General features: G+C 39.7%; 1 protein-coding gene and 1 long non-coding RNA gene across 4 annotated transcripts; one reads left to right on the plus strand and one right to left on the minus strand.

Annotated features, from left to right (window-relative positions):
- The first annotated feature begins 20,454 nt into the window (after nt 1-20,454).
- Nucleotides 20,455-23,070, plus strand: LOC121980997. The gene is made up of 3 exons (XR_006111701.1): nt 20,455-20,560; nt 22,747-22,838; nt 22,929-23,070. It is a non-coding gene; the product is annotated as an uncharacterized LOC121980997 (long non-coding RNA).
- Nucleotides 21,601-23,930, minus strand: LOC121980996 (B3 domain-containing protein Os01g0723500-like). 3 transcript variants are annotated; one of them, XM_042533296.1, is made up of 4 exons: nt 23,343-23,930; nt 22,830-23,253; nt 22,211-22,452; nt 21,601-22,120 (listed from the first exon to the last, which is right to left on the minus strand). In XM_042533296.1, exons 1-4 carry the CDS (start codon nt 23,472-23,474, stop codon nt 21,842-21,844), a joined length of 1,077 nt encoding a protein of 358 aa, XP_042389230.1. In that variant the 5' UTR covers nt 23,475-23,930; the 3' UTR covers nt 21,601-21,841. The 3 variants fall into 3 exon arrangements, with proteins under 3 accessions (XP_042389230.1, XP_042389231.1, XP_042389232.1); XM_042533297.1 differs by having other exon boundaries at nt 21,920-22,130; XM_042533298.1 differs by having other exon boundaries at nt 21,921-22,137.
- Between the last annotated feature and the right edge of the window lie 2,842 nt (nt 23,931-26,772).

Genomic DNA, 26,772 nt, shown 5'->3' on the forward strand with positions numbered 1-26,772 from the left:
CCCCCTTCTCTTGCAAAGTCAACGCCAAGTGGAAGTCACCTGAACCCACCCAGAGGAGAGTGTGGTCCGACCGGACGGACGGCCATAGATGGCCGGTCCGATTGGACTGCCGGCCGGCCGATGGAATCGAGTACCCGGAAGGGTCCGGCCGGTTTGCACTTATAGTTGGTAGGCACCCTGTCAAATCGGGGTTCCGACGCTCGATTAAAAAGGTCATGGACCGAGCTGACCTTTTGACCGATCACAGTCATAAAGCACCCCTGCTTGTTAGTCTCCACAAAGCACAAGTAAACCACTGCGGATGTCCGGTCGGATGTTTAGGTATCTTTCCGCTCGGACTACAAGTTGGGAGCAAAGGAAAGGGCCGGAGGATTTCTTTCTCGACAACCTGTAGGTTTCACGTGTGTGTCATGCTCCAAATCTTGTGACAGGGATTCTGTCCCATCGAGGGCATGCTTTGATCAGAGCGATATGGGTCGTAAACTTTCGATACCACAGCATCTAGGAAAGGATGTAAGCTTCGACACCGCATACCTAGGATAGGACAGGGACACTTATGCACCTGGCACGCGTGCCCAAACCTTTCACTCTATATAAAGAACCTCGGGTTTCATCGATGGGATGAGGTATGTACTCTGAGACTTCGAGCCACCTTGTTCATCGTGATTTACCCGACTTGAGGCGGAAGGTCGTCTGAATCCCTTCCTACCGACTGCAGGATAGCCGGAGCATCTCGACACTAGTTGGAGACCTACATCAGCGAGCCTTGGAGCGTCACGTGCCCAGCGTCTGTTGACTTCTGGTTCGGACAGGATCAACTACCATTATTGCCAAAAGACACATTACCTCTATTTTTATTTTGTATGGTAGAGAATAGTGACTTGTCCCCTGTCATGTGCTTGGAGCATCCACTATCAACAAACCAAGTTGATAGATGCTCCCCCTCGACCAATGCCTACAAGACACGAAAGACGGATGTTTTAGGTACCCAAATTCTGGGACCTAATGCATCTACAATGAGAGACTTAGGCACCCATGCCTTAGTCACCTTCTTCCTAGTCTCATGAACCCTAGAAACATGTGTTCTATGAAATTGGGTTCTTGACACTAAAGAAATAAAACTAGACTCCTTAGGTTGGTATCCTAATCCAGCCTTGTTGTAAACCGCCCTTTGGGCATTTAGAATCATGTCTAAGGTCTTAGAGCTGGTTGAGAATTTCTCAAGCATTTTCTTGAGCTTCTCAATTTCACCCTTCAAGGTTTTGTTTTCATCCTCTAGGGCCTCTTGATAAAGGTCATCGACCTCATCTTCCCTAAGGGCCCTTAATTTCTCTATTTCATCTTTTAGCAGTTTAGTTTCTGTTTTTGATTTTTTAAGGGAAGTAGCCAAATGTGCAATTGTTTTATAACACTTTTCTAAATGGGGAGATGTTACCTCTTCATCATCCGAAGATGATGAAGTCGCGGCTGAAGAGCTTGAGTCCTCACTCTCGGACTCGGACTCCTCTCTTGCCATGAGGGCTAACTGCCGTGTACTCTTCTCCCTCTTCTCTTCCTCAGATGAACTTGAAGAAGACTCATCCCATGTAGCTTTTAGAGCCTTCTTCTTCTTGACTCTTTCCTCCTTCTTTTTGGCTCGTTCCTCCTTCCTTTTTAATTTCGGACACTCGCTCCGATAGTGTCCCTTTTTGCTGCACTCATAACATGTAACATTAGTTTTGTCAATATTTTGTTCACTAGGTTTACCTTTCCCTTTGTATCTTCTGCTCCTTCTCATGATTCTTCTCACGAAGTTGGCCATCTCGCTTGATGATGATTCACCTTCATCATCGGACTCGGAGGAGGATAAAGATGAAACAATTTCTTTCTTCCTTCTTCCCTCCTTGCTCTTTTCTTCTGCAACCAAAGCAATACCTTTCTCTTTTTGCCCTTTGTTAGCAAGTTCATGTAATTCCATTTCACAAAAAAATTCATCTAACTTAACAATGGAAAGATCCTTGGATACCTTGTAGGCATCCACCATAGATGACCACAAGGCATTCCTAGGAAAAGCTTTTAGAGCATACCTTACGAGGTCACGGTTTTCTACTCGTTCATCCACCGAATGGAGACCATTGATGATCTCCTTGAACCTTCCATGTATCTCACTTACAGTTTCATTCTCCTTCATGACAAGGTTCTGTAGTTGGTTTAGGAACAAATCCCTCTTGGCGATCCGAGAGTCTCGAGTCCCTTCTTGGAGCTCGATGAGCTTGTTCCATAGATCCTTCGCACTGGTGAAAGGACCAACCTTGACAAGTTGATCCTTGGCTATCCCACATTGCAAAGTGACAACCGCCTTGGCATCGGCTTGTCCCTTGCGAGTTTGCTCGGTTGACCATCTCGATGAGTCAAGTTCCTTACCTTCTTCGTCCTTTGGAGGTGAGAATCCCTCCTTGACCGAGAACCACATGGAGATATCAGTCTTGAGGTAATACTCCATACGACTCTTCAAATATGCTCCATCGAAGAACGGTGGTCTGTTGGTGCTGAATCCTTCCTTCATGGCCATCTTGTTGCTCCTTGGAATGTTAGTCCGGATGAAGAGCAGCTCGTTCTCTAGGACCAGATAAAGTGGGAAAAGGCTAGGAAGCTCATTTTTCAGAACTTTGTCAGAGAGGGCTCGACCCGGACTGAATAGAAAAACTAAAACGAACGACAGAGACACAAGAATATACGAGGTTCGGGGATAACTTGCCCTACTCCTCGGCGTGTCCGTAAGGAGGACGACTCCTTGATCTTTCGGTAGATCACACCCCGGACAAGATCCGCTAAAGATGTCTCCTTCTCGTGGAGCAACCTCTCAACAAAGTCTCGATGATTATAGATTTAAGCACAAGACTTACAGTGGCTGAGAAAATATTAAGATGAGCTTACAACCACGCGGAGAAGAGAACAGAGCAGAGCGACAATCAACCTTCTCAAAGAAGGAGCTCACTTCACCAACTTGCTCTCTCAAGACTTGATCACAAAAGATGAGAATCAGAATTCTTCCTTTCTCAACTCCTCTTCTTCCTTCTTATGTCTCTCTGCTTCACTGGCTCGAATCATCGCTGCTGCCAACAAAGCGTAGCCAATCACCTCTCCTCCTGATTCTCTGAACACATGCCAATGGAAATCACTGGCGTCTCGGATACCAACCAATGGGAAGAAGTCAAACCGAGCAGTCCAATCGTAATCGGATTTCGCCGATGAACGTTGATGCCCCAAATGTATTTGTTGCAGCAAATTACAGTGAAAAGGGTACTTGTCTCCTTCTCTTAATGAAGCTTAATTTGAATCCGGATATGAGAATGTGACCTGCAACCTGCAAGCTAGAAAGACTCACAATAATGGTTAAAAATGATAGGTGAATACAAATACGCAATCGTAAAAGTGCATGCAAAGCGAATAATACCGGCCCGCATCAACCACGCTCGATTATCGCCGATCGGTCCGCGACCGATCAGAATTCGATCGGTCCCCGCATCGATCAGCGCCGCTTTCCAAAGGTAGCTTCCGATCGGTCTCGCGACCGATCAGATTAATCTGATCCCCGGACCGATCAAATGTCGCTGTCCCAAAGGTTAAAGCCCCGACGGTCTCCGCATCGATCAATGAAATCTCGAGGTTATCGATTGATTTCGATCGTCCGCATCGATCAAGAACATGGGCCATCGATCGATTTCGATCGGTCCGCATCGACGAAACGCTCAAGAGCCATCGACATCGGCCGGCACCGATCGTATAAGAGCCACCGATCGGTCCGCACCGATCAGTGTCCAGTTTCGATCGGTCCGCCGACCGATCCAGCCTCTGCTGGATCGGTCCGAGACCTCTCCACCAGGGCAGAAACGAGCTCCCTAGCTCTCTCCGACTTCATCCGGTCCTAGAGAACGAGCCACCGAGCCCTCTCGACTTCGCATGCCAAGCTTCCTTCTGGACTTTTCAACACCAGATGTCCGATCACCCTTGATCCATCTGGATTTTTCCTTGCCTGGCTTCACTCACCAGGACTTGCACCTAGCTTCACTCACTAGGGTTTTCACCTGGTTTCACTCACCAGGGTTTTCACCTGGTTTCACTCACCAGGACTTTCCAACTGCCTAACATCCCAGTTAGGACTTTCCACTCGTGCCAAGCTCCCTGCTTGGACTTCTCCAGTGCCAAGTCTCCATACTTGGACTTTTTCCCGAATCAGGTCAACCAAGTCAACCTAGATTAGTAATTAATCTGAGTTAAATATCTGATACAAACTTAAATCAGTGTCAACAGCAAAACAACATCCAGGTCAGACTGTATCAACACTTCTCGTCGTAGACCAGAGCAGGAGGCTTCTCCATGATAACACTCACCTCCAAGCGCAGTGTCTTCCAGGTGGCCCATGCTTCTGTTCTGACCATCTCGACGTAGCAACGCCGAGCGACCAATTGATCGCCTCTGACCTCGCCAACCTCGTCCCCTACCGGGAACTTAATCTTCTGGCAGAAAGTGGATACCATCGCTTGGAACTCATTCAGTGTCGGACGACCCAGAATGACGTTGTAGGTTGACGGTACATCCACCACGATGAAATTGGTCGTCCGTGTCCTCTTCAACGGCTCATCCCCCGAGCGAGACGACCAAACGCAGTTGGTTCATCGGCAACACTTCGTTACCGATGAACCCATAGAGTGGAGTCGTCATGGGCAGTAAATCACCTCGATCGATTTGCAGCTGATCAAACGCCTTCTTGAATATAATATTCACCGATCTTCTTGTGTCAACAAAGGTACAGTGAATAACATAATTAGCTATTACCGCTCAGATAATCATGGCGTCGTCATGGGAGATCTCTACCCCCTCCAAATCCTTCGGGCCGAAGCTGATTTCAGGTTCTTCAGCCTTTTCCTTGCTGTAGCCGATCGCGTGAATTTCAAGCTGCTAAGCGTGCAACTTTCTTGCTCGATTGGAATCACCGTCGGTCGGCCCCCTGGCGATTATTCCTATCTCACCTCGAGCAGCATTGCTCATATTTTCTTCCTCTCGAGCTGAGGGTCGTCTCTGTTTGGCCTGCTCTCGAATAGGAGTACTTGGATTGTTTCATTGTTGAGATTGATTGTGGCATGGTTCGACCTCTGTCCTTTCGCCTTCCCTTTGCCCAGCTGATCAGCGCCTATATCTCTGATCGGGCGATGGTGACTAACGATACTGCCTTCTTGGGGCCAGTCTATTAGCCAAATATCACTTCCGGGTATTATGAGTCATTGACTGATGGAAAGAGTAAAACATCGACTTCCATATTTTGCCCTTGGAGGCTTTTAGGCATACGCCCCCAACGTGTTGCACGATATGCGTCCTAGGCTCGTGTTGTAATTGAGTTCCTCCCAATCGGGGTCCTTTAGAAGGCTGATGGCTACTCGGTTGATGCCGCTCAGACACCACCGCTGGTTCGGCAAGTGCCTCTTTTTTCTTGGCCGCTTGGGCTTCTTCTACATTGATGTATTCATTGACCCTTTTCTGTAGATGACTAAAGTCCTTTGGGGACTTCCGGATGAGTGATCGGAAGAATTCTTCTTCAGTGAGCCTCTGAGTGAAAGCATTTACTAATACGCCCAAGGGGTCCGCCGGGATGCCCATCGTCCCCTGTTTGAAGCGTTGGATATATGCCCTTAAGGCCTCTTGGGTCCTTGCTTCAATGAGAATAGATTTACGCTCGTCTTCTAGTGGCGGCGACTGCTAGCAAAGTGATGCAGGAAGGCTGCTCGGAAGTCTTTGAAGCTGTGGATTGAGCCGCTCACCAAACATTTGAACCAACGTTGTGCCGATCCAGATAACGTGGTAAGCAAGACTTGGCATTTTACCTCGTCCGTGTATTGGTGTAGCGTGGCCATGTTATCAAACTTGGCCAAGTGGTCATCGGGGTCGCTCGCTCCATCATATTCCCCGATCGTCAGTGGGGTGTAATGTTTCGGCAGCGGATCATTTAGAATCCCCTTCGAAAACTGTTGATTGACCCGCTCGGGCGAATTATCCACTTTGGATGTTTTCTCTTCCTTGTATCTCGAGCGGGTGCCTCATCTGAGGAAAATTCTCGGTCTCTGTCCACTTGGCCCCTCTCTTCTGCTGGAATCCATAACAGTACTTGATGTAAGGGGGCGCATGAGGTGCTTCCCCACAGGTACCGATCGACCTCTTGTTCGGGTCCCGAATGGAAAGCTGTTCTGTTCGGTCTCCTCGCTCAACCTAGCGGCCTGCCGGGGAAGCTGTAGGCTCCTGCGCTTGCCTATTGGCCAGCACTTGCTGTTGTTGCTACTCCAATATCTTCTCCACTTAAACCTGTATTAGTGCGTCAAGATCTTCTTGCGTCAGCGTCACTGTTGTGGGTCGTCCGACATCTTCCATCTTCTTGTTCTGATGCAGGCTACGTTCCCACAAACGACGCCAAAATGATCCTATCCGAAAGCGTGAAACTGGAAAGCTGGGGAGGTGGCAGTTTCGCTGACTGGATGATGACCTCGCTTCTCTCTGCAAAACAAAACTAAAACCAGAGAAGAGGTCCCTAGCGTCGGCCCTCCAACACTTAAGTTAGAAACAGAGGAAGGAAAATGAAAAATGGTAGAGACTGAGATTTATTTTTCTTACCTTTTCCTCATACCTAGCATTCCCCTTTTATACCTTTCTTAGTGACCTTCCATCTTCCTCTGTTTAATGATTGATTATCTATAGAAGACATCTTTGTCTTGGCTTCTGTGTATTTAATGACAGATGGAGTGTTCTCCTTTGTTTTCTCTTCCTCAAGACCTTTAGTCTTCTCTTTTATTACTTCACATGACTGATGTCGGTGCCACATCTGACCGGACGGGTGGTTCGCTCAGACTGATTTTATACCGACCGGGTAGCATCATTCCGGTCGACTGATGTAGTCACTCCTGCTCGGATTAGCCTTGCTTGAACCCTGATGTTGACTACTTTGAGTTTGATCTACACCGTGACTATCGACCTGTGCCACGTAAACTCTTATCTCCGCATCACTCCCCTCATCAAATGAACCCAGATCTTGGTCCATAAAAAAGTGGTTTAGAAAATGTACCACCTGTAATTATGGCGGGATCATCGCCGTGATCCGATTATAATTAGTTGCGATATCTCCCTGGGTTCACTGCCCCTTCCAAGTAAGAGTTTGGATCGGGACAAGACCACTCAGAGGCGGCCCCCACTAGGTGCCAAGCTGCCTGACCACTTGCCCACCACCGACGATCTCCGGCCACCCATCCTGACCCAAATTATAACATGAGGATGGTAAACCTAGGGAGGGATCACAATCAATTGTGATCAAATTACGATCATGATCGGATCATAATTATAAATGGTTCATCTCCTGATTTATTATTATTTTTTTAAGACCATCTGCTCCCTTCATCAAATGCCTATTACGGATCAGGATAAGCTACACCTCCAGGCCGACAATGGACATCAAAGGGTGGCAATTCTATCAACTTGGTTTGACGGTGAGTTACGGCGTGGTTCAACTACTGCTTATGGCTACTTCAAACCCAGGAGTGACAAAAATGCGTGGGCTTCGGTGGTGTGTGCTGAAGCACCAATTCACAATTTGACTCCTTGTAAACCGACGAATACGAACAAAGGATAGCATATCATACGAGACTTGCAAAACCTGTTCACTTTGTCAACTTACAAATGAAACTATTGATCATCTTTTCTTCTGTTGTTCCATCAGTAAGGAGTTATAGGAACTAACACATCGTAATAAATGATAGAAGTCTTCCACCGACATTATCATGGTGATAGCATGCATGCTCACTAATGCCCAATTTATTTGGGAGAGCTAAAATCAAAATTAAAAAAAATCATCATTTACTTCATTAAAATTTTTAGATAATAAAAAAATTATAATTCATCCACGAATATTTTTGAAGCTAAAATTGATCATCTCAAAATTGGATGTAAAATAACGGATGAAAAAAAATGACGTATATATCCTTTTTCATTTATAAAATTACACCATATATCTAAAAAAAATGATGCATGTGCAATTTTTAACTCTAAAAATTGCACTATATACTAAAAAAATGACGCATATATCTTTTTTATTTACAAAATTACATTGCATGTATCCATCTTTTTTTATCAAGATAAATAGATATACAAAAGAAGAAATTTTTTTCTCCCTTTCTCTACTCTTTTTTGAGGATAATTTTCTATCATAGATTCTTTTTCCTTCTTTACTTGTGCTTTAGAATTACATAGTATAAGGTTTACCGCTTAGGATGTCTTGCATGGTGTATTTAATTTGACAAGTCCGCAGACACGAAATGAATGGTGAGAGGATACTTAAAAAGATTTAGGGTCTGCTTGTTTAGAGGGTTTGATAAATGGAGAATGGGAAATGAATGAAATATAGGTGCTTGGTTTGAGGGTTTCATATTTTCACAAGGGTTTCATTCCTTATTTGTCAGCAATCATTCATTCCCCATTAAAACAAGTGGTTTGAAACTCATTCCTTGAAAAAACCTCCCATTACTAATGATACTCATTCCCCTTACTAAACCAAGCAACACCATTAAATTAATGATACCCATTATCATTCCCCACTAATATCATTCCCATTCCAATACTCATTCCCCTTATTGAACCAGGCAACCCCTTAAACTCATATTATTTTATGTTTGAGTGGTTACTATGTAAGGCCTTCACTTAGTCGTATATGTGTGTGTTCAAAGAATTGAGGTGGCGTTTAGTTTTCTCCTGGGAATCGGAATAGGAATGAGTATCATAGTATAATGGAATGGGAATGAGTATGAGCTTAGGTATCATTCTTAAAACTAATGTTTGGTTAGTTGAATATTTTTAATCGGAATGAACCTAAATTTTTTTTTTTACCTTTAAAGGAAAATAAGAGAAAAAAATTAGATGGAAGAGAAAGTTGAATGTGAGAGAAACATATGATGAGAAAGAATGATGAGAGAGAAAGTGTGATGAGAAAAAATGAAGAGAGAAAAAATGTGATGAGAGAAAATGAGGAGAGAGAGTGTGATAGGAGAGATTGAGAAGAGAAAAAGTATGATAAGAGAGAAAGAATGATAGGAAAAAATGAAGAGAGAGAAAGTGTGATAAGAGAAAATGAGAGATTGAGGAGAGAAAGTATGATGAGAAAATGTGATGAGAGAGAAAGTGTTGTTGGTTGCTACTCGGAAAACCTATAGGTTCCACTGTACAAAAATTTTGTACAAAGGTCTGAACCTTTTCCTAGCTACCATGTGTTCTTTTAAATTAAATTTTGGATCGCCTGCGGAACTTTACACGTTTGATCCAAAACTTAATCTATTTGTTCTTTTAGGTTTTGACTTGGATCTCCTGCGGAACTTAACACGTTTGACCCAAGTCTCCTTAAGTTATTAATTCCATTAAATATTAATTTCCATAAAAGGTTTCCAGTACTGACGTGGCGAGGCACATGGCCTTCTTGGATATGGGAGCAACCACCACCGACTAGACAAAACCTTTAATAGAAAGCTAATATTTAATTTCCTAAAATAACTTTAGGTTAACCAAAGAGAACAATCAAATCACAAGGAAAAGAAAGAAACAAAAGAACACAACTTCAAAAACCATATTCAAACACTAGAACGTAAGCCTCTTGTATTTAGTATTATTTCCAAAATAACTAGTATGATGCGGAAAGAGAAAATTACTAGTTATACCTTTTAGAAAAACCTCTTGATCTTCTACCGTATTCCTCTTCTTATCCCGGACGTCGTGTGGGCGACGATCTTCCGAGACGAGAACCACCACGCACCTTCTTCTTCTCCAAGCAAGGTTCGCCACAAGAAGAACCACCAAGGAAGAAGAACTTGATCACCACCAATACTCCAAGGATCTTCAAGATGAGGCTTCCTCCTCTTCTTCTTCTCCTTCCTAGGTCCGGCCACCAACAAGAGCTCCAAGAGATGTATGGTTCGCCACCAAAAGAGAAGAAAGGAGAAAGGCTAGGGCCGGCCACAAGAAGAAGAAAAGAGGGAGAGAAAAATAGAATAGATTCATTAGCCATGAAGCCTCCTCTACCCCCTCTTTTATAATCCTTGATCTTGGCAAATAAGGAAATTTTAATAAAACTTCCTTAATTCTTTTGCCATTGAAAAGGAAAATTTATTTAATTAAAATAATTTCCTTTCTCAATTTTATAATGGTCGGCCAAAAAAAAACTCCAAGCAAATAAAATTTTAAACACCAATTAAAACTTCCTTATTTGCTTCCGGAATTTTATAAAAATTTCTCAATAATTTTATCCCTTCATGATTGGTTTATAAAAAGGAAATTTAATAAATTAAAATCTTTCTTTTAAACATGTGAATAAAAAGAAAGTTATCTCTAAAAATTAAAATCTCTTTTAATCTACAAATAAGGAAAGATATCAAATCTTTTCTTAATCTTTTGTAGAAACTTATAAAAGAGAATATTTAATTTTAAACTTTCTTTTAAATCATGAACATGTTTAAAAAGGAAAGTTTTTTAAAATTTAAAATCCTCCTTTAATCAACAAATAAGGAAAGATTTCAAATTTTAAACTCTCTTTTAAACATATAGATAATTTACAAATAAGGAAAGTTTTACCAAAATTAAAACCATCCTTTTAAACTACAAATAAGGAAAGAGATTAATCTCTCTCTTAATCTTTGTAGAAAGCTATAAAAGGAAATTTTAATTTTAAACTCTCTTTAAAAACATGATATCCACATAAGAAATAATTTTAATAAAATCCTTTTAATATTCTAGTGGTCAGCCACCTAAGCTTGGGACCCAAGTTGGCCGACCACCAACTTAACTCATCCACTTGGTCTTGCCCTAGCTTGGGTTCCAAGCTAGCTTGGCCGGCCCCATTGGATGGGTAAGAAGGTGGGTATGCGGTGGGTATAAATCTCTATATACTAGAGGCTACGATAGGGACCGAGAGGAGGAATTGGTTTTGGTCTCCCGATAAAATTAAGCATCCCATGTTCGCCCCGAATACACAACTTAATTTTATCAATAATAATTCATTCCACTAGAGAACTATTATTGAACTACCGCACCAATCCCAAATTACATTTTGGGCTCCTTCTTATTATGAGTGTGTTAGTCTCCCTGTATTTAAGATAACAAATGTCCACTAATTAAGTAAGTTACTGACAACTCACTTAATTAATATCTAGCTCCAAGAGTAGTACCACTCAACTTCATCGTCATGTCGGACTAAGTCCACCTGCAGGGTTTAACATGACAATCTTTATGAGCTCCTCTTGGGGACATTCTCAACCTAGATTACTAGGACACAATTTCCTTCTATAATCAATAACACACACTATAAATGATATCATTTCCCAACTTATCGGGCTTATTGATTTATCGAACTAAATCTCACCCATTGATAAATTAAAGAAATAAATATCAAATATATGTGCTTGTTATTATATTAGGATTAAGAGCACACACTTCGATAATAACTGAGGTCTTTGTTTCTTTATAAAGTCAGTATAAAAGAAACGACCTCTAATGGTCCTACTCAATACACTCTTAGTGTACTAGTGCAATTATATAGTTAAGATAAACTAACACCTAATTACACTACGACCTTCCAATGGTTTGTTCCTTTCCATCATGGTCGTGAGCTACTGTTTATAATTTATAAGGTACTGATAACATGATCTTCTGTGTGTGACACCACACACCATGTTATCTACAATATAAATTAATTGATCAACTACATTTATCACAAATGTAAACATTTGACCAATGTGATTCTTATTTCTAGATAAATATTTTATACCAAAAGCTAGGCTTTTAGTATACATCCTAACAATCTCCCACTTATACTAAAAGACTAAGCTGCCATATCTGCTGCCATACATCTGATTCCCATGCCTTTCAAAAAGCTCTTGCCTTAAGGACATTAGGTTATCATCTGATGCAATCTAGGCGACAACAACTTCTCCTCGTTTATACGATTTCTTGTATTGGGTGGTACTTGCGCTCTATTGTGTTTACTTGCCTTATAGACTTATGGTTTCTTCGAGTTTGCTATTGCACCAACATTATTACAATAAATTGTAATAATCTTTGGACAAATCAGAAATCATATCTAAGTCTATCTTGAGGTTATTGAGTCATTCATCTTTTATGGCTACCTCAGAGGCTTGCCATATACTAAGCTTCTATGGTGAAGTCCAGAAAAATACATATGCTTATCACTTTTCCATAGTTATGACTTTACCTCCTAAAGTAAACACAAAACCCCGATGTTGACTTATTATTGTCCCTATCCGATTGGAAGTCAAAATCCATGCAACCCACAGGGACCAAATTAACTGCCTTGTAAGCTAACATATAATCTCTAGTGCCTCTAAGGTACTTTAATATATGCTTTACTGCAGTCCAATGTCCTTGTCTAGGGTTACTTTGATATCTGCTAACTATGCCCTTGGCAAAACAGATTTCTGATCTCGTGCATAGCATACATTAGGTTGCCGAAGCATAAAGAACTGCCTACATGTCCTCAATTTCCTTTGATGTCATCAAGACATCTCTTTAGATAAAACACTCCATGCTTAAAAGGTAAGAAACCTTTCTAGGAGTTTTGCATGCTTAAAACGAGTAAGGATTTTTTCGATATATTAAACTCGGATATCTATATATATTTTTCTTGCGATCCCTTATTACTTTGATCACAAAAATATATACATTCTCCCAAGTCCTTTATATCGATTTATTTGGACAACCATACCCTTACTTCTGACAACATTTTGATATTGTTTCCAACTACCAAAATTGTTATCTACGTATAGTACAAGAAACACCACCACGTTTCCATCACACCATTTGTATACACAAGACTTATCCGTTTACTCAATAAATCCAAAGGTCTAGATTACTTTGATAAACTGGATGTTCCAAGACCTTGAAGCTTTGCCTCAGTCCATAAACTGATTGAGCTTTCACACAAGATGCTCTTAGCCCTTTATAATGAACCCTTCTGGTTTGCTTTATGTGGATGCTATTTTCAAGACTTCCATTAAGGAATGCTGTCTTGACATCCACTTGCCAAATAGATAAAAGAATCTGGATAGACTTAAACATGGCTACCAGTGAAAAAGTTTCCTTTTTCATCAAGCCTTGCTTTTGAAAGTTTCTACCTTCCTGTCTATCCCTCTTTTCCTATTATAGACCTTTTTACACCCAAAGGCTTTTACACCATCTGGTGGTTCTACAAGCTTCCAGATTTTATCAGAATATATATATTCTAATTCTGTTATTCATTACTCTTTGCCAAGATGCTGGATCTTTATCTTGGAGTGCTTCATCATATGTCCGGGATCAGGCTCATGTTTATTTGGGATCAAGTCCAAAGACTCTCCCAAAACATAAATCTCTTAGGTTGCTTGACAACCCTCCCACTACGAAGAGGCACTATCTGTAATTGTGTATCTTTTATGATACGTGTTGCAGTTTCTTGTGATATTTCATCTTGTACAGTTGGTACTAGATTAGACATGTCCTTTATTATTTCCTTAAGAACAAATTTACTTATGGGCATGTGGTTTATTACATAGTCCTATTCTAAAAATCGGTCATTGATAATGACCTTCTGATTTTTAAGACTATAAACCTACTTTTGTTTCTCTAGGATAACTCACAAACAAGTGAACTCCTGCCCAACTTATCAGTGTCTCTTATGTGCTAGACCACCCAAATCCGAATATACTTCAGACTAGGCTTACGCCCATTCTGCAATTCTATGGGAGTAGAGAGTTCTGACTTTAGAAGGTATTATGTTCACTTCTGTTTCTAGTGTATATCCTTAAAACAAATTTGGTAATAACTCATCATCGATCTAATTATTCCATAAGAGCCTTATACCTTCTTTCTACTACACCATTCTGTTGGGGTGTACCAGGTGCAGTTAGTTAGGATTGAGTCCCGACTTCTGATAAGTGACTCCCAAATTATCCTAAGAGGTACTTGCCACTACGATCTTACCATAGTGACTTAATACTTTTACTTTAACATTTCTCCGCATCAGCCTTGTACTCTTTGAACTAATCAAAGTACTTAGTCTTGCGGCACATTAAGTAAATGTATTTGTATCTTGAATAGTTATCTATAAAATAGATGAAATATTCGATACTACCTCTTGCCTGGATAGTCATAGGATCACACAAATCAGAATGAACCAATTCCATCATATCTTTGGCTCCATACCCCTTTGACTTAAAAGCTTCTTGGTTATTTTTCCTTCCAAGTAAGACTCATAGGTTGGAAAGATTTCCACTACTAATGAACCCAAAAGTTCATCAGCTACCAATGAATCCTACTTAAGTTAATATAACCTAGCTTTAGATGCCAAAGATATAATTGGTTCATCTCCGAAGGTTGCTTCCTCTTAAAGTTAGAAGATGTGTTATAATTTCCATTTATTACATCGTGGGAGTTATTGGATTATAAATTGTCAACCAACATACCAGAATCGATAACTTGTCTATTTTTTCTTGATAACAGCTTTGTTATCAAAATAGACACAATATCTATTCTATAATAGTTTAGAAACTGAAATCAAGTTCTTCCTAAACTTAGTACGTAAAGACGATTACTGATAATCCAAATTTTATTCCTATTAGAGAATAAACCTCTCCCACTGCAATAGCTGCTACTTTTACAGTAGTGCCCATGTGGACGGTGATTTACCTTTCATTTAGTTGTCGGGTTTCCTGTGAATTGCAGACATGATTAATGACATCTTGTATCTACACTCCAGGTACCGGTAGATAACTCCACTAAACATGTATCAACTAATGAATTAAATACACCTTTATTATTCTTAGTTCTAAAAGGACAGTCTACCTTAATGTCCAAATCCTATTTCCAATTAATTATAATTGGGACCACTAAGTCTATACTAAAGTATATCAGCTAGGGATTGACCATCATCCTAAGAATCACAAAAATATTTGGTTAAGACCAACTTCTTAAAAATCCCCATGAATTTTGTATGCCACGTTAGTGTGGACGTATACAAATTCAAAGAGGAAATTTTATTATTTTATTATCTCGTCATCCTTACTTTATGACGAATAAAATTAATAGTTGATCTATCTTTAATCAAATATTTGGTCAAGACTCTAAATTTAAAATAATATTGATTCCTCTAACAATACTATTTAAATTTACCAACACCTCAAAACACCGTGAATTTTGCATGCCACGTTAGTGTGGACGTATACAAAATTAACATTTGTAAGAGGAGGGTTTTACCCATTAACTATCTTGTCAACGTAACTTTATGACAAATAAAATTATCTCAAACACCGTTAATTTTGTATGCCACGTTAGTGTGGACGTATACAAAATCAATCATTTGTAAGAGGGGGTTTAACCCTTTAATTTTATTATCTTGTCAACCTAGTTTTATGACAAATTAATAGTTGGTCTCATTTGGTCACACAAATAATAGCAGTGACTCCGATGGGGAGGATACTATTAGATGTGTCTAAGTGTATACCATTACTTGACACTAAGTCCATTAATAAGATTATGCCCTTCCGTTGGGGAAGATCACACGCCTAATTAACTTCCTATAGTCATCCAAAATGGAAGTCTGCTCTAGTGATCCGCAAATAAGCTCATCCGTTATGGAGGAAGGCACTCTGAGCCAACGCAAGCTTGTTTGCATCACTTACAAACCAATAATGGAGACCATGGGATTTACTTAAAATCCCTCCCACTTAGTTATTTATTAATGAGGAATTTTAACTATGCTAGCCTACTAAACTTGTAAACTAACATACATGACAATATAAAAGCAATAAATAGAAAATCTAATTTTCAACTATTATGGCTTTTATCTCTAGTTGTCCTCCGTGTTGTCATCCCAAGCTGCTGCCATATTTGGCCACCGCCACCGGGTCTAGCTGTCGCATCCATCTTGCTCCTTGTTCCGCTGCGCCTCTGGTCCTTAGAAGGTTCCACGCTTTGCAAGATTCGATCCGCGACATAAATAGAATTTTACAATTTTGATCCTATATTCCATAAAAGGAATGTACATGTATCTAGATCAAAATAAAATCATAATAAAACTAAATCCTGCTGTATTTTATAATACAATCATGCACACACATATAAATGCCCTTGACATGTCCAAGGGTCCAATCACACACATAAAACTATAAGCCATAATAGTTGGATCCTGCATCCACAAAGTTAGCACATCCTACTATTATCCTGCCTAAATTATGTATGACATGTGCATAATTAAACTAATACCAAATACACAGAGGCAAAACCCTAGCTCTGATACCAATTGTTGGTTGCTACTCGGAAAGCCTAGAGGTTCCACTGTACAAAAATTTTGTACAAAGGTCTGAACCTTTTCCTAGCTACCATGTGTTCTTTTAAATTAAATTTTGGATCGCCTGCGGAACTTAACACGTTTGATCCAAAACTTAATCTATTTGTTCTTTTAGGTTTTGACTTGGATCTCCTGCGGAACTTAACACGTTCGACCCAAGTCTCCTTAAGTTATTAATTCCATTAAATATTAATTTCCATAAAAGGTTTCCAGTATCGACGTGGCGAGGGCCTTCTCGGATATGGGAGCAACCACCACCGACTAGACAAAACCTTTAATAGAAAGCTAATATTTAATTTCCTAAAATAACTTTAGGTTAACCAAAGAGAACAATCAAATCACAAGGAAAAGAAAGAAACAAAAGAACACAACTTCGAAAAACCATATTCGAAACACTAGAACGTAAGCCTCTTGTATTTAGTATTATTTCCAAAAATAACTAGTATGATGCGGAAAGAAAAATTACTAGTTATACCTTTTAGAAAAACCTCTTGATCTTCTACCGTATTCCTCTTCTTATCCCGGACGTCGTGTGGGCGACGATCTTCCGAGACGAGAACCACCACGCACCTTCTTCTTCTCCAAGCAAGGTTCGGCCACAAGAAGAACCACCTCCAAGGAAGAAGAACTTGATCACCACCAATACTCCAAGGGATCTTCAAGATGAGGCTTCCTCCTCTTCTTCTTCTCCTTCCTAGGTCCGGCCACCAACAAGAGCTCCAAGAGATGTATGGTTCGGCCACCAAAAGAGAAGAAAGGAGAAAAGCTAGGGCCGGCCACAAGAAGAAGAAAAGAGGGAGAGAAAAATAGAATAGATTCATTAGCCATGAAGCCTCCTCTACCCCTCTTTATAATCCTTGATCTTGGCAAATAAGGAAATTTTAATAAAACTTCCTTAATTCTTTTGCCATTGAAAAGGAAAATTTATTTAATTAAAATAATTTCCTTTCTCAATTTTATAATGGTCGGCCAAAAAAAAACTCCAAGCAAATAAAATTTTAAACACCAATTAAAACTTCCTTATTTGCTTCCGAATTTTATAAAATTTCTCAATAATTTTTATCCCTTCATGATTGGTTTATAAAAGGAAATTTAATAAATTAAAATCTTTCTTTTAAACATGTGAATAAAAAGAAAGTTATCTCTAAAAATTAAAATCTCTTTAATCTACAAATAAGGAAAGATATCAAATCTTTTCTTAATCTCTTGTAGAAACTTATAAAAGAGAATATTTAATTTTAAACTTTCTTTAATCATGAACATGTTTAAAAGGAAAGTTTTCTTAAAATTTAAAATCCTCCTTTAATCAACAAATAAGGAAAGATTTCAAATTTTAAACTCTCTTTAAACATATAGATAATTTACAAATAAGGAAAGTTTTACCAAAATTAAAACCATCCTTTTAAACTACAAATAAGGAAAGAGATTAATCTCTTCTCTTAATCTTTGTAGAAAGCTATAAAAGGAAATTTTTAATTTTAAACTCTTTTAAAAACATGATATCCACATAAGAAATAATTTTAATAAAAATCCTTTTTAATATTCTAGTGGCCGCCACCTAAGCTTGGGACCCAAGCTTTGGCCGGCCACCAACTTAACTCATCCACTTGGTCTTGGCCGGCCCTAGCTTGGGTTCCAAGCTAGCTTGGCCGGCCCCATTGGATGGGTAAGAAGGTGGGTATAAATCTCTATATACTAGAGGCTACGATAGGGACCGAGAGGAGGAATTGGTTTGGTCTCCCGATAAAATTAGCATCCCGTGTTCGCCTGAACACACAACTTAATTTTATCAATAATAATTCATTCCACTAGAGAACTATTATTGAACTACCGCACCAATCCCAAATTACATTTTGGGCTCCTTTTTATTATGAGTGTGTTAGTCTCCCTGTGTTTAAAATAACAAATGTCCACTAATTAAGTAAGTTACTGACAACTCACTTAATTAATATCTAGCTCCAAGAGTAGTACCACTCAACTTCATCGTCATGTCGGACTAAGTCCACCTGCAGGGTTTAACATGACAATCTTTATGAGCTCCTCTTGGGGACATTCTCAACCTAGATTACTAGGACACAGTTTCCTTCTATAATCAACAACACACACTATAAGTGATATCATTTCCCAACTTATCGGGCTTATTGATTCATCGAACTAAATCTCACCCATTGATAAATTAAAGAAATAAATATCAAATATATGTGCTTGTTATTATATTAGGATTAAGAGCACACACTTCCATAATAACTGAGGTCTTTGTTCCTTTATAAAGTCAGTATAAAAGGAACGACCTCAAATGGTCCTACTCAATACACTCTAAGTGTACTAGTGTAATTATATAGTTAAGATATACTAATACCTAATTACACTACGACCTTCCAATGGTTTGTTCCTTTCCATCTTGGTCGTGAGCTACTGTTTATAATTTATAAGGAACCAATAACATGATCTTCTGTGTGTGACACCACACACCATGTTATCTACAATATAAATTAATTGAGCAACTACATTTATCATAAATGTAGACTTTTGACCAATGTGATTCTTATTTCTAGATAAATATTTATACCAAAAGCTAGGCTTTTAGTATACACTCTAACAAGTGTGATGGGAAAAAAATGAAGGGAGGGAAAGTGTGATGGGAGAAAATGAGGAGAGAGAGTGTGATGGAAGAGAATGAAGAGAGAGAAAGTATGATGAGAGAAAGTATGGTAAGAGAGATTGAGGAGAGAGAAAGTATGATGAAAAAATAAAGAGAGAATGAAGAGAGAGAAAATAATAAGAGAGTGTATGATGAGAGAGAATACAAAGAGGAAATAGTAGAGAATATGTGATGAGAGAAAATGAGGAGAGAGAGTGTGATGGAAGAGAATGAAGAGAGAGAAAGTGTGATGAGAAGAAATATGGAGAGAGTATGGTAAAAGAGATTGAGGAGAGAGAAAGTATAATGAGAAAGAAAGTATGATAAAAAATGAGGAGATAATGAAGAGAGAGAAAATAATGAGAGAGTGTGTGGTGAGAGAGAATATAGAGAGAAAATGGTAGAGAATGTGTGATGAGTGAGAATGAGGAGAGAGAAAGTATGTTGAGAGAGAAAATATGATGATAAAATAAGGAGAGAGAAAGTATGATGATAGAGAACAAGGAGAGATCGAGAGTGAAATGAAAGAAAAATTGAACAAATATACTAAGGGTATTTTCGTCCAAAACTTACTTCTTATTCCCATTCCATCAAAATCCAAGAGAGGGGGTAAATTTCATCCATACCAAAATTTTTGTATTTCATTCTAAAATATTGATTCCATTTCTGTCAACCAAACACAAGGTTTGGGAATGAACCCATTTCCTCATTCCCAAATCTCTAAACCAAACACCACCTGAATGTTGAGGTATGTGTGAGTATTAGAGCATCTTGTAAGCTTTGTGAAATATTTGTAAAATTTAAAAAATATAGAAATGATTATAATTAAATTAAAATCATAAATAAATTAATTAATTAATTTAAAATTATAAATTTAATTTAATTAAAATCATAAATTTATTAATTAAAAATTATAAATAAATTACATTGGAATCATAAATTAATTAAAATATTAAATGAAAATTATATAGATATATTAAATGAAAATTTTAAAAAATATATGATTTATAATGTAAAAAAAAATTTATATGGAGGTTTTTTCATTGTAGAAATAATAGTAAGTATTTATACTTATGATGTGGTACGATGTGATATATTGAAAATTATAAAAAATTCATTGAAAGGTTTAACCATTAAAGATGTCTTAAGAATTTTTTATACGTTTGATATGATATTAATGTGACATATTAAAAATTATTAAAAAAATTATTAAAAAATTTAACCATTGAAAATGCCCCGATAACACTGTGAATCTTATAATATTTACGTGTTAACATCAATGCGAATGCTTGCCATCCGGCGCGACATGGGAATGGCAGTGTTGAAGGTGTCTGGCTGTTGTGGGTCGGGCCTGAGTCTCACTAGGACTCAGTTTGGGCTCATATATATGGGCCATTGCACTTAATTGAGCTTCGCCGATTCTATTTGCGCGACAATACGCCCAAATCCTTCGATTTCCTTGTTTTAACCGCCCTCCGAGGAACCATCGTTGCCCATGGCGTCTCGGCTCAAGGTCGCCGAAGGTACGCTCTTGCCCTTTATGTTTTCCTAGATCTGCCACTCTGCTGTGAGGTTTCGTTACCTTGCATTGATCGGTTGATTTTCCTGCATTTGTATTATGGAAAACTGATCGAATCCCCTTTGAATCCGAGGTATGTCGCTGTGGTTTGAGTATATGCATTGGGCGTTAAGAACTCCGGATGGGAACATACATTAAAAGAGTGATTCTGTGTCTATTTTGTGTTTGTTATATGCATGCAGCCCCAATTTAATTCTTTAGCATCTGAAACATCCTCCTTCCAGCGAGAATGGAGAGACTAGTGGCCGGAAAGTGAACAATGGAATAATTTTCGACAGCGAAAATGAAGTTCAAGTTCTATTATGATTCAAAGGGCTGATTTGGAAGGTTGTCGTCTTTGATTTAGTTTTATTGCCATGAGAATAACTTGGGACTCAGATAGTAGCGTGATACCCAGAGATGAGTTATTTCGTCTGCGCGGGAGGCATAGCGTATAGTCGTATCTTGCATTTTCTACTGCCGGTTTGAGCTTGCATAGTTGCGTAGTTAGGAAGTTAGGTTTAACTTGGATAAAGCCACCAATTTGCTAAGATTTATAGTTAGGAACATAAGGATGATGGAAAACTCAAATGCCAACTATTAATAGAGCATAAAATTTGAGTCAGAGGAATGAACGCAGTGACAAAACGCCCAACATATTGCAATTTGGAAATTGTTAGTAGTGAAAAAAAAACTTTGCAGTTGTGATATTTCATTCGGCAAAGAGAACTAAGCAATATTAGATGATTTAAACTTCAAGGATTCTTACATAAGCCAATTATTAGGCTTATTCCTCAGAATCAATTGATAGAATTAGTTCTCTGTCATTTTGTTTACTAACACCACTTTGCAAGTCATATTGTAACATTCCAATTCAAGTGTGCTCAAAACTCTTGATTTTGCAAATGTTATTTTTCAAGAGTCATGCCAAAGAATTTACATCAAACTCTTGATTAATGTTCACACATCATAAGCATGGAAATGCATGAAAAGAACACAAAAACATGAACAAAAATAGAAAAATATTACTACCATTACATTAGCAGTATAGTTTGAAGGGTTTTTTTTTCCAGATGGATTATGCACAAGCATGTATTAATTAGTAGATAATCTACCATTTTATATCTAACACAATAGTTCACATGAAAGGCACTCCTCTTCCCCCACCTACAATATATAGTTCCTCCAATGGCTTGGAAGCCAAGTTCATTCAAAGGAGCTTGAAGAAGTGGGAATTGGATGCGACCTATTCTGACCTTGTTGGCACCGTAGATATAGGTAGAGTTTCCTCAATTACCCGAAAAATATGCACACGTAGCTTGACCGTACCAACTAGCTCAAATACACAGAAGTCTCCTTCCTCAAGTTTGTTGGCTTTTGCAAAAGCCATCCACCCTCTTGATATTTTGTTGCCCTTCTCCTTTGGAATGTAGTTCACAACCCAGGACCTATCGATCGGGTCATGGAGGATTAAGTTTGACGTATTCTGTGGAAGATGCTCCCGTGAAAACCGAGTAGGGATATTCTGCAACCAGCTATAACCTAGTTAAATTCACGGGAAACAAGATTGTGAAAGTTCATAGTTTTTTAATAAAAAAAAAAAAACATGACTCACCATGTATCCCTTAAAAAGAGTTGTTGTCGACATGCGAATGATGGTGTACGGAAGTGCAGAAGTGAAAGACTTGGCAACTTTGTGCGCTTGCAACTTTTCTTCATCTGTCACATGTCTTCTTGTTGATGATATGCAAAGTCTCCTGTAATTTCTTTTGTTGCGAATCATACTAAGTGGAAGCTCAAACTCTTCCATTTTAAGCTTGTCATTCCAGATAGGATCAGGGAATGCCACACATCTTTCTGCATTCAATCAACTCCATGTTTTAGCCTCTCAATTTGCATAAGTTAACTATCAATTCATAAAGCTGAATTAACTTCAGGCAAGAACTCACATTATGTTTACTTTGCATGCATAGCTATTCCATTCAGATCAAGTTTGACAGAGTGATTTTTCATGCATTCAGATACTAAATTTGATAGAATTGTATTATCCTTGTTATTCTTCTCAGCTATTCTATATCAATCTCAGGAATGGCTATTCCAGGAAGGATTATTCTTGTAAACCTTATTAGCTATTCTTTATATCGATCACAGGAATGCTTATTCTGATATTTTAGAATTGTTATTCCATGAACCGAACCAATGACTGATTGGAGTTTCATACAGGCAATTGTTACCTTGACTAGGTAAATAAGGCTGGATTTGTACTGGTTTAGTTTCCTCCACTCCATGTTTCATAATTTCCTGCTTGACAGAGCAGCTGCTAACTTCCACAGGTTCCTCCTTCAGCCGGCGACCTCTCGTCTTCCACGGCTGCTTCAACCGTCTGACTGCAAAAGCGTCCTCCCTCTCGCACGCAGTGGTGTCGAAAAGGAACACAGTGAAGTGCATATTGCCATCGTACCGGAAGACTAGGAACTCGCATTCTTTCAGAGAGTGATCCTTCACGAACTTGCTCCAGCCGGAGGCAAGGAACGTGCCTTCCCTGTTTCTCCTCAGCTCCACAGTCCATTTGCTTCCGCTGGGGCCGTGAAGGAAGATGGCCGTTTTGGACTCTGTGGCTGGACCTGGAATGTGTTTCAGAAACTTTGGGGGAATCCTCTGCAGCAGATTCAAAGAGCAAGTAAACAGAAATCAAAGCGCCACAGGGGAAGCACATTCAGATAGAGATAGACGAGGGAGGAGCTTGCCAGGTGGTGGGTGAAGTCGCCGAGGAGGACTTTGAAGAAGTGGGGCTTCCTCTGCCTCACCAGGTTCTGCTGCTGCTGCTTCTTCTTGATTGTGTTCTTCTGCTGCTGCTGCTGCTGCTGCTGGGAGTTCATGGTGGCTCTCAGATTGGAAAGGCTCAGGTGGTGGATGAAACTAATGCGGTGGAAGGATTGATATGATGCTGAATTATTGATAGGGAAAGAAGGGAGAGCAATAAAAGGAGCGCTGCTTTTGAGGTCTCTCGCGCTGCTTTGATTTCCTCAACGGAAGGACAAAGATCGAAGACTGCGCCTACTGCTGCCATTTGCCTTCTCCACTACCGCAGCGCACACGCACAACTCTCTCTCTTCTCTCTTCTCTCTTCTCTCTTTAATCTGGCTCGGGAAAGAGAACGAATATGCGAAGGTTCCTTCTTAGAAGATACCAAGGTTTTCATATAATAACTCATAAAATCAATCTCAAATGCAGTTTACTTGCAGTTTGATCTTGTTAAGGTCACTGTTTGGTTGTAGTAGAAGCTACAACTCATACAGTAGGTTTCACTTTGATTGAGGTCTTTTATTAGCACAGCAAATAAGTATTATAATTTGATTGCAATAGGTGCTAAAGTTCATTATATGAGTGTAACAATTTGATTGAGATGTCGTAGTCTGATTATAGTAAATATTCCAATTTCAGTTAGACTTTGTTGTGATTTTATTGATATACAAATTAGTTTTACGGTTCAGGTACAGTCAGTGTTTCTGCTGGTTGAGGTATCACCATTTAGTTTCATTATACATTGGTACAAACCGTACGAGTAGGTGACCTGGTGCAATTTTGTAAAGTGTCTATAATACTAAATTGCTTGGCGACTAGTGTTGAATATTTTCGAGTATACGTGGCTATTTTACTTGATTGATTGAATTTGGATGATTGAGTTCAGGAGAGAATTTTCATATGAGTGGCATGATGCTTACATTTAAAGGCTCGAATAGTTGCACGTATTGGTGATTCTTGGCGTTCATTTTTTTATTTTTCTGAAGTGGTAAAACTTGTCTCCTCATAACGGTGTGATGGTTAAGATATGAAGTGTTGTCATATGAGATCTTGGGATTGAAATTCGGTGTGACCGAGCATAATCTCCCCCATGTCTTGGTCATTTACATTAATGGCTAGTAGTCACCCGTAATTTATCTCCTCCGTATTGGTCTAGGGACGGATTGACGGAGGCGTTGGGGGAATTAAATTGATGAATCCTGGGTCCATAAATTAATGGATGAATTTTTATTTATGAAACGTTGAATAATCGATCAAGAAATAATTAATGGATAATGATCCAGGAATATCACTGTATTAAGGACTTTATAATCGATCAAGGAATAATTAATGGATAATGATCCAGGAATATCACTGTATTAAGGACTTTAGTAGTTGTCCTGTTCGTGAGCTGTACTTTTTTCCAATAAATTTAAAATATCTAACATAAATATATTAAAATTTAATAATAAATCAACTAGTTAAATCACCGATTTTTTTAAAAAGAAATGATAAGTATTAAAGTATTTTACTTATAAAGAAATCATAAAAATTATAAAATCCATATATTATTACACCAATTCAAACTTATTTTTTAATCTCTCTCTAAATATACAAATAATAAAAAAAAATTATATATATATATAGAGAGAGAGAATTGTTATGCTACTGTCCCTATTTTACGGATTGCTACGGACTAAAGTCCACGTCATTTTTTTTTAATGAAAACTTTTTCTCTTCTTTGATTTTCCTTCGTTCTGTCGAACCGAAGCTCTCCGCGCCTCCTCGCGCTAGCCACCCTCGCGCCCTGTCGCCGACCGGCCTGCCCACCGCCGGCGGCCTCCGGCCGTTTGGACCCACCCACACTATAGCTCACGGGGTGAACCCGTTGGGGATCACGGCATGGATTCCGACTGCTGCTGCCTGCCCACCACCGAGCTGAGAGGAAGTCTCGGCGGCGAGGGGATATAGTCGCACCGGATTCCGACCACGATCATACCGGAATCCGGTCGCGATCTCGCCGGAATCTAGCACGATCGCGTCCAGTCGTGATAGCGTCCGGAATCCGGCCGCGATCGCACCAGATTCCGACGAGATCGCGGTTGGATTCCGGTGCGATCGCGTCTGCGGGGCGGTCGTGCCAGCGGCAGGGGCGGCTGGTCGATGGCAGGGCGCGAGGAGGCCTAGGGTGGCTGGCGCGAGGAGGCGCGGTGAGCTTCGGTTTGGCGAGAACGAAGGAAAATCAAAGAAAGAGAAAAAAATTTCATTAAAAAAATACGTAAAATTTAGTCCACAGCAATCCGTAAAATAGGGGTCGTAGCATAATATATATATATATATATATCAGAAATCTTATGCTGCGGTGCCTTATGTGCGGTTTTGCTGAGGTACTTGCCACGTCAGCGAGAAAACACAAAGCGAAATCAACGCTGCTATCCTCCGCAGCGTTCACCAAACTCCGACTTCTCTCCTTTCCTCGTCGCGAACCCTAGCTGCGCGAAGATAACCCCCGACTTCTCCCCCCTCCTTCTCCTCTCCTGCTGTTCTGCCGCGCGAAGAGGAAGTTGATTTCTCTCCCTCTCCGAAACCTGCCGCGGTCCAGCTCCTCTCTGCGAGCCGTCTCCTCTCCTCGTCGCGAACCCTAGCCGCGCGAAGAGACCCCCCTACTTCTCCTCTAGTGTCGTTCTGCCGCGTGAAGAGGAAGCTGATTTCTCTCCCTCTCCGAAACCTGCCGCGGTCCAGCTCCTCTCCGCGAGCCGTCTCCTCTCCTCGTCGCGAACCCTAGCCGCCACACTTTCTCTCGCAGCGGAGGCGTTCTCTCACATCTGTTCTCCCTCGACACTAGGGCATATCTCTCCCTTTCTCTCATCAGCAGTATTTCAGGTGATGGATCGATTTTCGCTCGACTGCCGTACTTGATTTGTTCCTATGTTTCATCTGGCATGTTTCAATGTATGTTCTTAGTGATTATTTGCTCATTTTATTTAGGGTTTTGCGATCTCATCCGTTGCTCGCCTGGGTGGTTCCATTTCCTCCGTGCCTGCGCTGTTTGGCTTTCCGATCCGCATAAGGTGAATTGCTCTTTCACTAACCATTTCACCCCTGTTTTAGGGTTCTTTGGAGATTATCTGATATGTCTGCTGAGTTAATGGTAATAGGATTTCTTAGTAGGGAACAATCAAAGAGTGCTTTGCTTAAAACTTAATTTCCTCAATCAAATCAACTTCCTGAACTTCATCATCCACAACCGCATCAGCTACCTCTCTATCAAGTTTATTGCCCTTCCTTTCATTCAGAAGCACGCTTTGGGAAATTAAGCTCATTTTAACTGCAAAAGGAACAATTTAATTAGAAATCAAACAGTATGATGCAAATATGAAAAACAATATAAAT

The sequence above is a fragment of the Zingiber officinale genome, chromosome 5A (assembly GCF_018446385.1).
Source record: "Zingiber officinale cultivar Zhangliang chromosome 5A, Zo_v1.1, whole genome shotgun sequence".
NCBI classification, from domain to species: Eukaryota; Viridiplantae; Streptophyta; class Magnoliopsida; order Zingiberales; family Zingiberaceae; genus Zingiber; species Zingiber officinale.